Source organism: Procambarus clarkii, chromosome 26, assembly GCF_040958095.1.
Source record: "Procambarus clarkii isolate CNS0578487 chromosome 26, FALCON_Pclarkii_2.0, whole genome shotgun sequence".
In the NCBI taxonomy this organism is placed as follows: domain Eukaryota; kingdom Metazoa; phylum Arthropoda; class Malacostraca; order Decapoda; family Cambaridae; genus Procambarus; species Procambarus clarkii.
Window position 1 is genome coordinate 5,906,222 of NC_091175.1, and position 18,209 is coordinate 5,924,430.

The 18,209-nt window shown below is 40.1% G+C and overlaps 1 protein-coding gene across 1 annotated transcript in view; it reads left to right on the forward strand.

Annotated features, from left to right (window-relative positions):
* Dna2 (DNA replication helicase/nuclease 2) overlaps positions 1-18,209 on the forward strand; it is a 40,771-nt gene that overhangs the window by 11,786 nt on the left and 10,776 nt on the right. The window contains exons 9-15 of the mRNA XM_045739956.2: positions 939-1,056; positions 2,781-2,951; positions 3,920-4,029; positions 5,758-5,902; positions 14,019-14,119; positions 16,690-16,842; positions 17,812-17,963. Coding sequence (XP_045595912.2) covers positions 939-1,056; positions 2,781-2,951; positions 3,920-4,029; positions 5,758-5,902; positions 14,019-14,119; positions 16,690-16,842; positions 17,812-17,963 — 950 coding nt within the window. The remainder of the gene's footprint in view (positions 1-938; positions 1,057-2,780; positions 2,952-3,919; positions 4,030-5,757; positions 5,903-14,018; positions 14,120-16,689; positions 16,843-17,811; positions 17,964-18,209) is intronic.

Consider the following 18,209-nt stretch of genomic DNA (forward strand, 5'->3'; position numbering starts at 1 on the left):
TGTAATTTATCCTGGGCTGTCCCCTCAGTAGCTCCCCAGATCTTATCACTGGGTGTTACTGGTCTGACTGGCAGACCCCAATTACCTACTTTTTGGTGGTTCTGTGAATTAATGTCCCTGTGGAATATCTCTGACCAGGCCTTCTGGTCAGAGATATCAAGACAAGAATTTCCAGGACGTGTATTGCCACATCCCAATTCATCCGGGGTTCAGGGCCTGGTTAGGTTTCGTGGTGGGGCATCAGGCTTGCCTCTTTCGTTGCCTTCCTTTTTGGCTTGAATCTGGCACATCACATATTCATGCGTCTTACCCAAGTTGTGGTGACCTGTCTGTTTTTGGACGAGTTCTGTCTCTGTTCAGTCTTTGCTTGCAATTTCTTTCCAGGTGGGATCTGTTTAGTTATGCCTAAATTTCTGGGTGCCTAACCCTGGTCGATGGCAGACATAGAATGCTCCTAAACACATGGGAGGTGGGGGGTTCTATAAGCTGTTGCTCCCTGTGCCTCTGAGGGGGCCAGGTTCTGGCTTGTGGTCCCCCAGTAGGCAGAACTCCATTGACTGATGCCCCAGAATAATATAGTGTATATCTGTCCAATAGCTCCAGGGAGCCTCTGGAGCTCACCCAGAAAATGGCGGTTCATTACATTTAATGCTGGGTTTTTTATTTATAAATAACTCAATTATAACTACACAACCTTTTATGAATTAGTTTTTTTAATTTGTATAAATGTAAACAAATGTACAAAGGATAAATAGTATTTAATTCAATTCAATATACAAAGTGTAGTTGAGAGGAATAAAACCATGTGTACATATAAAACCTTAATTAACTTTACTGTAGGTTCATTGACATTGCTAGATTTTTTTAACCTTTAAATGGCATATATTAAAATAATTCAAATGAAGCACTTTATTAAAAAGTTTTATGATTGATTTTAGGGATGGTGCAATGGAAGAAGTTCCAGCTGGAGATAACGAGAAAAGAGGGCTCATCCAGCTTCGCAATGATATTATCCATTATATAACTGCCAAGCCTGTATTGCTAGAGGGAAACTTGGTATGTCACTATATTATTAGCCCTCCTATTCTATAATACTATTCACATGAATGTATGAAAAAGAGATAATGATTTGGATTTTGTATTCACAATTTGGATGTCTTTATTTTTTTCTGGGATGTCTCTTTGGTAACTTCCCTGAGCTTATCATTGGCTGTTACTGGTCTGTCTGGTAAACACCAATTACCTACCTTTAGTTTACCTTTTGTTGATGTGTATAGCCACATGCCAACCAACTAAGCCTACAATGTCACAAGTCAAACCTGGCCTCGGGCCGGGCTTGGGAGTAGAAGCACTCCCAGAACATCATTAAGCAGGTAATGAAGCCCTAATTGATTCATAAATACCCATCCAAGTGAGGGAGATAAACCTTCCTCTGTTGCTCAGTCAATGGACAATTTGCACATTCATTAAAGTCAGGATTTCATAATGAACTAGTGTGTGTATTTTTCAGTGTTCAGGTCATTTTGTGCTAATTTATTTTATTTAAGTACATGACCGCTTGATTAACAGCAGTAGCTGAATGTACTGTACATCACCAAAACCCTATTCTATATCTTACTACCACATCTCTCTAAGAATTTTATTGGCACTGTCTCAATTTAACAACATTATAATAATAAAGTTTAGAGAACAAATATGTATTAGTTATAATATATACATGGTTAAGCCTTACAAATAAATTATAAGACAATAAACTGTATTACTGAACACAAAAGAATCTTTGCTATCATTAATTTTATTACCTTCCAAAGTTTAAAGTAGACAGTGCAGTTCAGAAATTTGTACAAATGCATTCCTTGCCATTTTCAATGGTGATAGTTGTTGATTTCTTCAAAAGTGGATTTTTGAGAGATTTATCATACCTATAGAGATAATTTATAAATTGGTAATTTAATGCTCTTCATATCTAAATACAAGTTAACATTTTTCTGTTATATACATTTATTTTACTTTATGTAAATCTTTGCAGTTAAAAAAAGCTGCATGGGGTTAGTTGGGTTATCTGCCCATTATCAATAGTCATTGTGCATTAAGAATGGAGGGCATTATTAGCCTTACCTGGAGAAGGTTCTGGGAGTTCTTCTACTCCCCGAGCCCAGCCTGAGGCCAGGCTCGACTGGTGATAAATTTTGAGATTGTTAAAGTTTTGGGGGATTAGCCCTTGTTTGCCTATGATCAAATAAATAATCACAGTATCCATTGGAGCCTCAATGGATCATAGTTTAACTGAACCCTTTGAAAACCCTATTCTGTAAAATCAAAAGGGGTTGAGTTGATCCTCTCTCTTCTTTAGATTCTCACTCTGGGTGTAAAATATCTGGAAGACATTCCCACAATCTGCCAGGATGTATGTGGGAAGTTCCTGCCGAAATTCAACTACCATGTTTTATCTCTTCCTTTGGCTTAGCTGAGGTATCACCATCCATTGGGCAGTGTGTTAATCTTGTTTCCCAGGTTAGGGTACCACTTAGTACATGTGCCTCCACTCCCCCTCTGCAGTGTGTACTAGTGAATGCATGCATGAAATGACTTCTCATTTTTGCATTGTGCCTTCGTGCTCTTATTTTTGCCTGACAGTTCTCAGGTTGTAGGTTGAAGTGCCTACCAATTTTCAGGTTACCTTTTCTAGTCTGTTTCCTTATGTTCCAGGTTGTAGCCTCTCTTACAACAATTTTATCTATAGATGGTTACTTCTGTACAAGCTTAACTTTCTGTTTCAGCCTCAAATGTTGCCGCCTCTTCCTGAGCCAATAGATTTTGAAAGAGCTTGTACAAAGTGTGCCCACCTGGTGACTTGCTCAATATATCAAAAGATCGACAGAAATCCAGTTCCAGAGCCTCCACATGCCATGGCCACACTTGTTCCTAATACCACAGATCATTTGCTAAAGGTGAGTTTTCAAAATGATATAATATAATTTATATTCTTTTCCCAGATTTGCTCCTATAAGATTCATTGCATTACTAGTGTTCTGTTGTGCTAGTTATTGATATTTGAGTATCACATTCTTGTTATTACTGAAGGGATTTACCTCATTAATATGAATTTCAAATAATTATATGTAAAATTAGTAATTGGTGTTGTACTATTAAATTGGACAGTTTCTTGACTATTTTTTCTTACTGTCATTACATTCTCCCTTAAAATTATACAATGGTACAATCTTTGCTCCTTTCAAGTCATTTAGCAAAGTACCACTTTTTAATGCTGTTAGTATGATTCAGCAAATCCTCTATACCAGTTTTCTATCAGAAGATTTAATAATTTGTGCTTGATCTGTACTTCATCTACACTTGGTAAACCATTCATGTTCATGATTGTTTTATTGTTTCCTTCCATCACACTTTACAAGTACCCTACCTGTTTGTAATTCTTCACTGGCAAGTTTCTTTCACACATCCATTGTTAGTGTTCTCATCCCCTTTGCTGTCTCCCCCTTGCTACACTTTAAATTGCTTGCCAGAAAAGTTTATTCCTTTTGGTGGGGTGAAAATTCAAGAGGTTTTGACTCCAACCCAATATATTTTCCCACCACCACCCCTTCATCACAGAGGATGCAAGGTTGCTGTTATTCTAGCAGAACAAAATGGGAAGCCTTGTTTACTATTTGCAAAAGACATTACTTCTGTAGTGTGTGACATGGGTGTGAACAAGGTGCAAAGTAGCCAAATAATATAAATAAGATTTTGCTTTAGACACACATCATTAAATCTGAAAAATGCTTTGTTATATATAGCTAGGTAGTTAGAGATTTATTTAGACTGTGAATGTATTTTATGTGACAAAGTTTCTGAAATTTCAGACTATTATACTTGGACATGTTGCCTTTATCCCTTTAATGATACTGTTCCATGCCAGACACACTTGGACTATTTTCGTCACTGGTGCCTGCTGTTGCACTTGGAAATTTCTGATGGAAAAAAACATTCTAATGTGAGAGGGCTTTGGTGCCAGGATCCCATTAAGAGGTAAGATTTTGGTAACTGAACTTATTTGTTATTATATTTGTTGTGGCAAAAAGAGGAGTATAGGCTTACTTTGTTAAAATACAGTAAGAATATTTTAAATATGTTTGTCTGAATATTGAGAACAAAAGTTTTGTTCAATTAATAATGTGTGGAAAATGTGGGGTATAGTGTAGGATAAGGCTGATATTTAAGTGGAAGAGGAAATATGTACAAATTGAGAAAGCTTAGTAAAAATAATGGATATCATATGACTTGTGACCCAAAGAAACCAGAATTGTGTGTATTTGATTACAAATATTAAGAGTATGGGACAATGTATTAAGGGGGCGTCTGGTTATTATAATGAAAGTTGTTCAATGTCAACCAATATTATTTTTCTAGTTGTATATGAAAAGTGCTTAAATTGTCCCAAGTTTCAGTACTGCAGCGTAAATAGAAAGGGAGTTTTTTTTTTTTTTTTTTTTTTTTGAACGTTTTTTACACATTTTCAAGTCCACACTTCAGAACACACGTTTCAGATAAAATTATTCTGTGATACTTTTCTGACACATTAGCATATAATAAAGGATTTGGGGATTTAGAATTTCCAAAACATCTTTAGTTTTCCCAATACAAATGTTCAAAGTTCCCCAAATTTTTTTTGCAAATATGGCATGTTTATTGCTATTATAAAATCAATAAATGAACTTAGAGAAAAATGAAAGCCCCCCAATGTAGAGACATGCCCTCCACATATACTGTGTAAGTTTCATGTAAATTGAATAAAAAAAGAATGAGTTTTGTAAACGTTTGTGTCAATTGAAAAAAAAACAGAAATGAATAAAGTCTAAGGTTCTAAAATCTGTGGCTGGGGTTGACATCAACCAATTTTCTCCAAAATTGGCATCCTTACAGATAGGCTTACGTACAGTCAGGTGTGTAAGTTTGATGCAAATCGCCCCCCAAAAAAATGAAAAAAAAAATATTAAAAAAAAAAAAAAAGAAAAAAAAATCCTTTTTTTTTTTTTTTTTTCCTTAAATTTTTTTTCCAATTAAACTAATAATAATATTTGTTTAATATATGCTATTGTGATAGCAAAGAGTTGTAGTTATGATTTCAGTTGACACTTTTGATTGATAATCGATTTTGACCATTTTTGCATAATTTTCACAACTACTTCAATATTTTTTTTCTCCCTTCCTATTTATGCTACAATGCTGAAACTTTGACCAGATGAAACACTTTTCATATAGAACTTGTCAAAAAAGTTTGATTGAAATCGAATGAGTTTTCATTTTTGCATTTTTGGACCCAGATGCCAACCAGACGCCCCCTTAAGGACCCACTCTTCTTTGGGTCCAGAAAGAACACATAAATGAAATGCCGAATAGTTCGATATCCAAGCCGAGACCCTCTTCTGCAAAATAAAAGTTAAATTGTGGCCATTTATATAAGAAGAAATTGGTTACAGTTTGGTTTTGGTCAACATCCTATCATAAGCTGCTTCAGGTAACAGCCTACGGAAGTCATAATGGCTGACAAGATCAGGTATCCACTTACCTTGGGAGATACTGAAGTTTGAAGTATTACTTGGTGTGCAGTTGATAAATAAAAATGTGTCTTCAGACTCATTGGCTGGTTAGTGTTTCATATTTTCAGGAGGTGCAGTTTTATCAATATACTGCAGTGTGCATGAGGTTTTCAGTTTATAAATGTATCACTTTATTTTAAATCATTTATTTTCACAGAGAATTTAGTGGAGATTGTTTGTCCTGGCTTGTTTTGGTAAAAACAATTCCTGTAATTGAGACGGTGCCAGGCCAGTTTCTTCATGCCTTCACAAGGTCTTCCACTCATCCTAACCCTACCAAACTAGCATCTGTTGGCTTGCAGGTACAGTATTTAGATATCTTTTGTTCAGATACCTCAAGTTTTGTTGGCTTGTAAGGTAAAGGACTTCTGTATGACCACAATACATACTTTATATTAAAGTTGGATGTTGAAGCCCAGTAGAAGTAGTTTTTGCCAGAATTTGTCAGATTTTTCTATATATATTACATATATATATATATATATATATATTATATATATGTATATATATATATATATATATATATATATATATATATATATATATATATTGTGACGATAATCTCCTTCAAGAGATTGAGCCTGCTCTTCCCTCCATAATTACGTCTTCACAATTATATAAAAAGACTATGGAAGAAATGTCCAACAACGACAACAACACCAGCAAGGCTTGCCAGGGTGAGCAGAAACGTATGCAGCCAGCCACCTGTTCGAACTCCAACCACCAAACTACCCGTTGATCGCTACGGCTCCGCTGATTGGTCGCCGGTCTGGCTGCACCTGCCTCGCCCCCCCCAATACTACCTGATGTCTGGGGTCGCCCCAACATCAGTCCTCAGAATGTTCAGTGCTTTCGTGGCCAGCACTCCTCCCAGCTAGACGTTAGCGTGTACTGAGAGAGGTGGTGGCTTTAAGCCAATATTCCAGCACCTCCCATTTTACTTTGTATTGCACTTCTTGTTATTTTGCCTTAACGTAACTTTTCATTGTGTCATCTAATTATTCTTATTATTTTGATTGATTTTATTATAAGAATTTGTTTGTGCATTATTTTCATGTTTTGATTTATTTAACGTAATTAAAATTTCATTGTTAAAGTTTTACTTGTGTTTTGTGTGTCTTCTCCTTACCTTACCACAGACGAAGTTCCAGTTTTTCTATTTTTTTTTATAACTATGTGACGAGGCCATACCCCTAGCCTTAAACAGCCGAACACCAACGCGTTACCGTCACAAGTTATATGGGGGCCTGTCCGGGAGCTTCACTCAGGTACTGGTGCCAAGTGGTAATTTATGGTAAGCGTATTTAACTTTGTTAACGTAGCTTTACTATTTTTCATTCAATTTCATTTTTTATAAGGTGCGGTGTATTGTGCATTACGAGAGTAACATATAGTGAAGGTGAGACAACTTTGGATTACGTGGTGACTGTAGGCCTCAGTCATACTCTTAATTGGTCATCTCTCCCTCCTTGTTATTACTCGTATTTACCATCTATGTCCCTTGAATATTTCTCATTCTGACAGATCATCATATTGGTACCCTGGTACTGTGGTCTGCCCCGGGTCAAGAGTACCCAATCTTCTGCAATCTGACTGTAGGAGGACAAAGAGGGCCATAGTTCCTCTAGCTCGAACTTTAGTTGCTGAATTGGGACCTCAGCAGCAGTTCTCGTCACCAGTTGACACCTCGCACCCCTACACGTCAGTCAGAGATGATGATACATACAACGGTAGGGAATTAGCTTATTTTTTCAGAGCACAAAAGTTCGCTAATTCTGTAAGTATCATATTAAATTCAGTAGGAAAAACTTGCTTTATGTCCTTTAGAGACTTGGCAAGGTATGCCTACATCCTTGGACTACCAATTTTACTTTTGAAGCATTTAACTGTTTCATTTGTTTTCGAAACTCTGTTTCATTTGTTAGTAGGATTTTCTTGCCCTTATTCTCTTACATGAGTACCGGGTACAAGATTTCCTGCGCCCTTGATTTAATTTAATCATTTAATATCTTTCACTTAACGTTAATTGTTAAAGATCACACAGGATAGGTACCAGTTGCCACGTTGTCCTGTTTCTGACATTTCATTATTGAATATTCGTGTACCTTTATTTGCTAATTTCACCATGTTTCGTCTCCAAACTTTCCGTGCAAATCCAGCAGGTGAAATAGGGACTTTAAGTCGTGCCAAGAGGACTGAATTACAAACTCTTGCACATGAGTATCAACTAGAAGTTCCCTACCAAGCCAACAAAAATGACCTACACAACCTGTTGCTGGATTACTATTTAGAGCAAGGTAAGATAGACTCTGAAACTCATGAAACTTACTATATTGCAGATACAACTGACTTGGCAACGATGAAACTTAAACTAGAGCTGGCTAAGATTGAACGTGAGCAGCAAAGGGAAGCCCGCGAACAACAAGAACGAGCGGCTGCCATAAGAAGGGAAGAACAAGAACGCGAAGCTGCTTTGAGGAGGGAAGAACAAGAACGAGAAATCACCCTCAGAGAACGCGAAGCTGCTTTGAGGAGAGAAGAACACGAACGAGGACTCGCCCTCCAAGAACGTGAGGTTGCACTACTCCAGGAGCGGGAACGAGTACAGCTTGAAACCAAACGACGCGAGTTGGAGATGCAACGCGAACATGACAAGCAACAAGCAACTCTGGCTCTAGAGTGTCGTCAACGTGAAATCGCCTTGGAAACTTCCCACTTCACTCAACGCCAACAAGCTACTGCCAATCTTCCCGTCAGTTTTAATATATCACATGCAAGTAAGTTAATGCCATCCTTTGTAGAAGCAGAAGTTGATGTGTTCTTTACCACCTTTGAAACCCTTGCTAATCAACTCAGTTGGCCTGTCGACCAATGGGCCACACTTCTCAGAGTCCATCTTACAGGTAGAGCTGCAGTCACACTCAGTACTTTGGCGTCTGAGAATGACTACTACACTCTGAAACAAGCAGTGTTGGACGCCTACCTCCTCTCTACTGAAAGTTATAGAAGGAAATTCCGTGACCACCTGAAGGCAAGTACCACTACCTTCCTCGAGTTTGCTAACACGAAACGGAGGTATTTCATGAAATGGCTGGAAGCAGCACATGTCTCTACTTTTACAGAACTCGTCAACCTGATGCTTGTTGAAGAATTCTTGAGACGTGTGCCGCCTCCTGTCCGCCTCTACTTAGCAGATAAAGAAGAAACCGACTACCTGAAGTGTGCTAAGTCGGCTGACACTTACAGCCTCATCCACCGGCTGACACCTGAACCATCCTCCAGTAAGAAGTCGTGGTACAGTTACGAGAAGGTGAGCCCCGATCAAGCTGGTTCACAACTGTACTGCAAGTATTGTAGACTCTATGGACATACCATAGACAAGTGTGGTAAGTCTCAATACAAGGGAACCACTGACCAACAACGACCCAAACCAACTCCTCCTAAGTCCGGTAAGCCTGTGATGAATGTTGGTGTTGATGTTAATGATCTTTCTCTTTTCAGTAACCACCTGTATACTGGAACTGTCTCTGCCAACGGTTCAAATCCGGAGGGACGTTTCAAATTGAAGATCTTGAGGGACACAGCGGCTCTACAATCGATCATCTTGAAGTCGGCTGTGCCCAACATAGTCTACACCGGGGAAACAGTCTTCATCACTGACCTCACTGCTACCACTCCATACCCTCTCGCCAGAGTCCACCTGGATTGTCCCTACGTGAACGGGGAAGTCCAAGTCGCCGTCAGGGAAAAGCCTTTTCCCATGCCTGGAGTGCAACTTCTCCTAGGCAACGACTTGGCAGAAGACCTGCAACCGACCAACCTGATCGTCATGGACAAACCCCAGGTGTGTAACTCTGTGCCCAGAAACCCTATTCTTGAGTATGTTCCAGCAGAGGTTCAAGAGAGTGATGAAGTTTCTCCTCCGGTTCTCGTGACCACCCGTGCACAAGCCGCACGTCCACAGCCAGCTGACTCTACTGCTACCGCTGTCCCTCAAGATCCTCAGAAACTACCCCCGCATCTGACCAAGTTGGAGTTCCGTAAGTTGCAGAGGGAAGATCTTACTTTAACACCATTGTTTTTCCAGGCTGAGACTCAACCCGACAGTATTCCTGGGTTCTTCCTAGAGAACGACTTGCTCTACCGCAGATATAGACCCAGTAAACTGAAGGAGGAGGACGATTGGGCCAACACCGAACAACTTGTGATTCCCACCAGCCTGCGGCCCACTATTCTACACCTGGCCCACGGAGCATTCTCCCACTACGGCTTCAACAAGACTTACCATGGGATTCGCCAAGACTACTACTGGCCAGGTATGGTAAACAACGTCAAACAGTACGTAAAACAGTGTCATACATGTCAGATGGCAGGCAAACCGAACGTCTCCATTCCCAGAGCACCACTGATTCCCATACAGGTGCCTGCGGAACCTTTCCACAGACTCATAATAGACTGTGTTGGTCCTTTACCTCGGACCAGTTCAGGTAACGCCTACATCCTAACCATCCTGTGTCCTACCACCAGATTTCCCATAGCAGTTCCAGTGAAGAACATCACGGCTGCTACGGTTATCAAACATCTATTGAAGATCTTCACTCAATACGGATTTCCCAGGGAGATTCAAAGTGACTGTGGCACCAACTTCACCAGTGATCTCTTCAAAAGGACACTGGAGGAGTTCAACATCAAACAGGTATTGTCCAGCCCCTATCATCCTGCTTCACAGGGTTCTCTTGAACGTAGTCATCAGACCATCAAAGCACTCTTGAAAAAGTTTTGTAGTGAAACCTCAAAGGATTGGGATAAGCAGATTGACCTAATAATGTGTATTTTCAGAAGTCTCCCCAATGAGTCCCTAGGAGTATCTCCTTATGAGATGCTCTACGGCCGTAAGTGCCGTACTCCCCTTAAGGCTTTCAAAGACTCTCTCAGAGATGCCACCTTCAGTGAGCATCAGAATGTGCCCCAGTTTCTTCAAAACCTTCAACACATTCTAGAGAGAGTCCACCGCTTTGCCCATGATAATCTATTGAAAGCCCAGGTGAGAATGAAGACTCATTACGACCAGACCAGCAAAGTAAGAAAATTCAAGCCGGGAGACTTCGTCCTTGCCTATTTTCCTATCCCAGGTTCACCTTTACAAAACAAATTTTCAGGACCCTACTGCGTCAAAGAGTGCAGAAACAACAACACATACGTCATAGAGACTCCAGATAGGCGGCGGAAGACCCAGCTGTGCCACGTCAACCTCTTGAAGCAATATAATGGTACTCCTCCCACTGTCTTGACTAACTATTCCACATTCACAGAACCCTACATCCACAGTGAGACCTTCCCAGCTTCTCCTCCCGAAAGCACTGACAAGGAGTCAGCGCTTTCTAATTCCGAAATCCTTAATGATCTTCCCAAATACTTTCAGGATAATCATAGTGCACCTCTCGTCAAGATCTTCAGAGAACATCAAGAGTTGTTCAGAGATGATCCCCAAGAGTGTAATGTTACCCAGCACGACATCCAACTGCTCCCCGACACCCGGCCGATTCGTCAACCCTTCTACCGAATCAGCCCGAGCAAGAAGGAAGTCATGCGTGCTGAGGTGCAGTACCTCTTGGACCATGGACTGGCTACACCTTGTGAGTCCCCCTGGGCCTCACCTTGTATCTTGGTGCCCAAACCCCAAGGTAAGGTGCGGTTGTGCACTGACTATCGTAAACTGAACTCTGTCACTGTCAAGGATGCTTACCCCTTGCCAAGGATAGATGACATCCTTGATGCCATTGGTAGTGCCCAGTACTTGTCCCAAGTGGACTTGCTTAAGGGGTACTATCAAGTGTGTCTAACGGAGCGCGCTAAAGAGATATCTGCCTTCATCACTCCTTTTGGACTTTTCAGATATGAACGCCTTCCTTTCGGACTATGTAATGCCCCGGCCACCTTTCAAAGAGCTGTCAACCGTGTCATCCAGGGCTTGGATAACACATACGCCTACCTGGACGATATCATCGTAGCCTCCAACTCCTGGAGTGAACATCTGCTCCAGCTGCGACGTCTGTTCTCCAAGCTCCTGACAGCCGGCCTCACCATCAACCTGGGCAAGTCCACTTTCGCGAAAGGTAAAGTGCGTTATCTGGGTCATATTATTGGGAGTGGCAGCATAGCTCCGTTAGACTCACACACTCAAGCCATCCTACAGTATCCACAGCCTACCACCAGGAAGCAGCTCCTGCGCTTCCTTGGTCTTGCCTCTTACTACCGTAGGTTTGTGAGGAATTTCAGTACAGTCGCCACACCTCTAATTCTGTTAACCAGTCCCAAGCAACGGTATAATTGGACCATGCAGCAAACCGTTGCTTTCGAACAACTCAAATTCCTCCTCTGTTCTAACCCCATTCTCGCCTCTCCAGATATCACCAAGCCTTTCATCCTTCATGTCGACGCCAGTGGTACCGGCGTTGGTGGTGTCCTGATGCAACAACGAGGCGAGGAGGTTCTACCTGTCAGCTACTACAGCTACAAACTGAAACCATACCAGAGGAACTACAGCACTATTGAAAAGGAGCTACTATCCATCGTCCTGAACCTCCAACACTTCGCTCCGTACCTACAAGGCGCCAGGTCTACCACCATCTTCTCAGACCACAACCCTCTCCGCTTCCTACATCAAGCCCAATTCACCAACCAGCGTCTTCTACGATGGGCTCTGTATTTACAAGACTTCAACCTGGAGATCCGCTATATCAAGGGTTCTGACAACACCATAGCCGATGCCCTCTCCAGAGTTTATGAAGTAGAAGCAACTCCATCCATTACTCCACCACATAACGACGTACTTCTTCCAGAACCGCAGGCTTCGGGGGAGAGTTGTGACGATAATCTCCTTCAAGAGATTGAGCCTGCTCTTCCCTCCATAATTACGTCTTCACAATTATATAAAAAGACTATGGAAGAAATGTCCAACAACGACAACAACACCAGCAAGGCTTGCCAGGGTGAGCAGAAACGTATGCAGCCAGCCACCTGTTCGAACTCCAACCACCAAACTACCCGTTGATCGCTACGGCTCCGCTGATTGGTCGCCGGTCTGGCTGCACCTGCCTCGCCCCCCCCAATACTACCTGATGTCTGGGGTCGCCCCAACATCAGTCCTCAGAATGTTCAGTGCTTTCGTGGCCAGCACTCCTCCCAGCTAGACGTTAGCGTGTACTGAGAGAGGTGGTGGCTTTAAGCCAATATTCCAGCACCTCCCACTTACCTTTGTGTTGCACTTCTTGTTATTTTGCCTTAACGTAACTTTTCATTGTGTCATTTAAGTATTCTTATTATTTTGATTGATTGATTTTATTATAAGAATTTGTTTGTGCATTATTTTCATGTTTTGATTTATTTAACGTAATTAAAATTTCATTGTTAAAGTTTACTTGTGTTTTGTGTGTCTTCTCCTTACCTTACCACAGACGAAGTTCCAGTTTTTCTATTTTTTTTTATAACTATGTGACGAGGCCATACCCCTAGCCTTAAACAGCCGAACACCAACGCGTTACCGTCACATATATATATATATATATATATATATATATATATATATATATATATATATATACACATACACATATACACATATACACAAGAGTTGTTACATTTTTGTAAAGCCATTAGCATTCATAGTGTTTGTGGCAGGTCCTTGATCCTAATTCTTTCCCGGAATACAATATACCAAATTATTTAACAACCAGGTACCCATTCACTGCTGGGTGAACAGAGGCTACAGTTAAGGATAGGCACCCGGTCAATTCTCCCAGGCCAAAGCATTCGCGAAGTGCCGGCTGAGTGTTTTACCACTGCGCCACGGGGACTTTAATTCATTTTGATACCAGAAGAGCTCCTTATCGTATTGACAAGAAATTTTGTCCACTTACAATCATAATCCTTAGCATGCTGTTGATAATGGGCAGTTTACCTTATGAACAGCCCACTTACAAATACCTTTTCAGAATGTTTCCCATTCATATATTGGGTGCCCCTTGCATCAGTATTGGACAAAATTTGGCTATTGGTACGTCTTTAATTTTAAATAGCATTGGTAGTTTGCATGAATCAAAGTTGGTTCATGGCTCCAAGTTTTGGGGTTAGAGGCCTGGAATACACCACAGGCAATGTTTCTATTTACTGTATATCTTAACTTCATTAATTTGTTAGAAAAGATGATATTTGTGGAACAAATTATCAGCAAATGCCTTTCACTGAGAAAAATGTTCATGCCAAGCCTTCTACCACAGTATTAATCCTGTGATGATAAATCAATTATAATTGAATGTATGTTGTGCTGGTTACACTGATGCAGATATGTGTCAAGAATAGGTGAACTTTGCATAGTGTTGTACAGTGATTTGTTATGTTTTATTTGTTTCATTACAGGTTGCTGATAACATTGTTGTGTCATCAGAGACAGAGATTGCTCTGAGCTTAGGAGTAATAGCTTCTTTTGAAGAAGATTCGGTCAGAGTTGTTATGGACAGGTACGTGCTGTATTCATATTTATCTTGCCATAAATTGAAAGTCTGTTCTAGTGAACTTGAGAGAGTGAGATGGTGTGGTAGGGTGAGAAGTTGAACACAAGTAGTGAGCATGAGAAAATGCACAAATGTGAACAATGTATAAGAAGCAACAATGAAAAGGACTGAATATGGAATAAGTAATTTAGGTGAGACCCCTAAGTGCTCCCCTCATCTTATGTTACTGGCACTTAAGGAACATTATCTTTATGCCAATCTCATGACAAACTTGATCCTCCAAGAAAAACAAATTCATGTCAATATGCTCCCTTATTTCTTACACTGCTAAGAATAAGAGGCCGATGAGCGAAAAATATTTGAATTATGTAAAAATTACTTAAAAATGTTAAACAAATCTCCTAATTATTGGCTTCTGCATTGTAAAATTTTCAACAAAATATTTTCAGAAATTGATTTTAGACAAATTTGTTAAAAAGAATAATATTTTATTGATAAGGAGAACAGCTCCTATTAACTGTACCTGATGGATAATGCAGTACAGTAATAAAGAGATGCAGGCACCTGTCCGACGCTTAAAGAAGAAAAATAGTAGTAAAGAAGTGTCCACAAAGTGGATATACAGCTGGTGCCTTTATAGCATTGCTGAGTAATACATAATAACACAAATAATGAGTAAGTATGTTGTTAAGCTCTATTTTGTTATATATCATATAAGTACATTGCCCAATGTTTATATCTGTTACTTTGAGCAATGTGCAATTTTTTTTCTCCTCCTTTGTTTATCTGTTTTTGTTGTAACCTCTACATCCTGGAGAGTGCATATTCGTCCCTAACTATGTGAAGATAGAATGAAATTGGTCAACAAATAAGTCAGTCACAACTTGCAGAACTTAGGAATAAATTTTTTTTGGCTGATTTTTTCAGATTTCAAAGTCTCTTTTCTTTGTCTGTTTAGGTTGTTTTGATGATTAACACTTTGGCGTACCCCCGCGCGCCACCCTTCAACTGTGCGATATGGGACCCAGGGTGTTACGGGAGCGCGCGTAAATTCTGAAAAGTGTATACTCTCTTCAACTTTGTCACCTTAATTCTCGTCCTACGAGATTAAATTTGGTATCATTGTGTTTGCAATAGAATTCTCTACAGCACAAAATGCATATAAACTCCAAAAGCCCGGCTAATTACCCGCAGCAAACAGAGAAAGTGCGAATGAGTTACCCAGGAGCGCGCAAACGCGATAAAATGTTTTCACTATTTTCACTCTGGTCACCTCAATTTTTGTCCTAGGTCTTTCATTTTGGTCTCAATGGATTCGCAATAGAATTCTCTAGAGGAACATTAGCATATAAAATAAAAAAACTGGTCACACTCCAACCGCCGACGAGTTGAAGACGGGCCACGCGTTAGCCGCGAGTGAGCGCTCAGACGCCTTCCAGCTACACTCCCAATTCCTTTCCTTTTCAAGCCTTTCTTTCACAATTTTCTTCCTGGAAGGGCCTTGTTCATGATCACTATCCATCGTGAAGTAAGCGTAGATAGTTTCTAAAGCCGCAGTAAGAAATATAGCCACGGAAAATAGACGAAATGTTCACACGTTTGAGATGTGAGGGGAGGCGACATTGGTCACAACAGTGGAGCGAAAACAATGGGCCGACGGCGTGTGCCAAGCCACCTGAGGGCCACGAGGCTCAACAAAGAAAATGGGAAGACATCGGCGCACATTTTAAAACCAGTCCCAAAAAAATCGGATAAAAACCTGATTTTTGGCGATTATTTAAAGTGGATGACGCAATGCTGCGTCATCCCCGGTATTACCGCCAGTAAACGGATGACGCAATGCTGCGTCATGACCGGGCGAAAGTGTTAAGGAACAAATTATTGCTTTTTCACTTATATAAAAGTATTCCCTAAATATATCCCCCTAAATCATTATAATTAATATATTTATCCCTTTATATTTTTTTGGGGGGTGGGGGATTTTATAATTTTTCTTCATTTCAACACATATTGACATACAACTTTCACATATTCCAGTATGAATGCCAAACAATGTTTATTAAAACATTCAAGTAAATTAATGAGTTAGAACTACCCTATTCATTGTCATTAAGTTCAAATTCAGTTATCTCTAAAACTTTACTTTCGATTTTCAACCGTATCAAAAAATCAGTGATGGTTCAGATTTCCCTGGGGTGCAACTTTGAGCACCTTAATGCATGCCTGTTTGCCTTATAAATTTGTATGTTGGTGAACAAACCTGGCAAATCCTGGTTCCCATAGATTAAGTCAAACACAGTGCAACCCCATCAAGAATTGTGTGATTATCCAATCATTATCAGCTACCCACAACTCATTGGGAAGTAATGTGCATTATCATGGTAGACCTCAATTAATGTTTTGCTCATGTTGAGCATGTGGAAATTGGTTCTGAGCCAGTAACTGAAGTTATGGTGTGGGTTCTTTCACCCATGACATCTGTCTGGTGCATAACCAACAATAGCATCCACAAACCTCATAATTATATTTTTTAAAAGCAGTTTGACATTTCTCTCTTTTTATCCTCTTGTCTACAGAGACTTAACATTATACTCCAACTGGAATAAAAAGAAATTTCATGTGGATCGGTGTGAATACCAGAATACAATGAGCATCAACTTCACTAATTTAGCCAAGCTACTGATGGACACACCACAGGCAGCTCGCCTCAGGGCTCTTGTGATTGACAGGTAAATATGAAATTTTCTTTTAATTCAGTCAATATTTATGTAGTTTTTGTCGATGGCAGTCATAGAATGCTTCCAACCACATGGGGGTTTCTATAGGCCATTGCTCCCCTTGCCTCTCTGAGGGGGCCAGGTTCTGGCTGTGGTCCCCGGTAGGCCCTAGAACTCCATACACATGACTGATGCCAAAGTCTGACATTAGCATATCAGCCTGGCAAAGCTCCGGGGAGCCTACGGGTCTCACCCAGAAAATGACGTTTCATTACATTCAACGCTGGTTTTTTGCGCTTTTCTCAATAAACACTTATTATTATATTAATATTTAATGCCATCTCAAACTTACAAGAATATATAGTGTACAGTACATGTTAAAGTCCAGAATGCTTGGGATGTATACAAATATATTTCAAAATATTTATAAAGTTCAAGAAATGTTTTGTGTGTGGGATCCCAATACACTACAGAGAACATGGTAGTGTAGTGGTAAGTGTAGTATACTGGGTTCATGGTGAACCATGAACACAGTACACTGCACGTATTTGCATTAAACTCGCACACTTTGAAATTTTGTATTATGATGCATATTTTCATACTGCTGATGCATTTTATCCAGTATTGTATTGTGCCTGCGATATTCACTTTGCTTAGATTATACTACTTTAATTGTATTTTAGTTTTTACTGTGTTTCATTATACAAAACATTCTTGAAAATCCAATCATTTCTCTGCTGAAGTCAACAATATGCAATTTTTTTTAAATTACTTGAGTCATTCCTTCTCGCTTCCAGTTTGTAAATTCGTGCTTCTACAAAGTTGGATTTTTCTTTGTATGAGTTAATGTTGCCTACTTAATTTTAATCAGATATATCTCATTGTGTTTCTTTAAAGTGGGGTCTCATTCAGTGAGATATTCCAAGTACTGTACATGTCATCAATTTATGCTAAAAAAGCTTAAAATTCTTTTCTTTCTAGAAATCGTCCATCTTTCAAGAAAGGGCTTTCACCAGAAGTTGTGTCCAAGGGTAAACACATACTTAAAAGCCTGAATAAGATACAACAACGAGCAGTGCTCAGAACCCTCATGGCTGAGAGCTATAGCTTGCTGAAGGGATACCCAGGAACAGGTGAGCAAAATCAGCCTCACCAAAAAATTATGGCTACCTCTTGGGCATCTTTCCTAATTTAGTGTTTTTTTTCTGTGGGGGAGCCCCTATAGTTTCCCAGAGCAATCAGACTGATATGTGTTATATTAGTCTGTGGCATTAGTCAATTGGAGTTCAGCCTACAGGGGAGGGCTGCGTGAATGAGCGGCGTGGCAGTGGAGTGTGGTGTTTGCTTGTTTCCTTGGGATTGGAGAGAGTTCTGCCTCT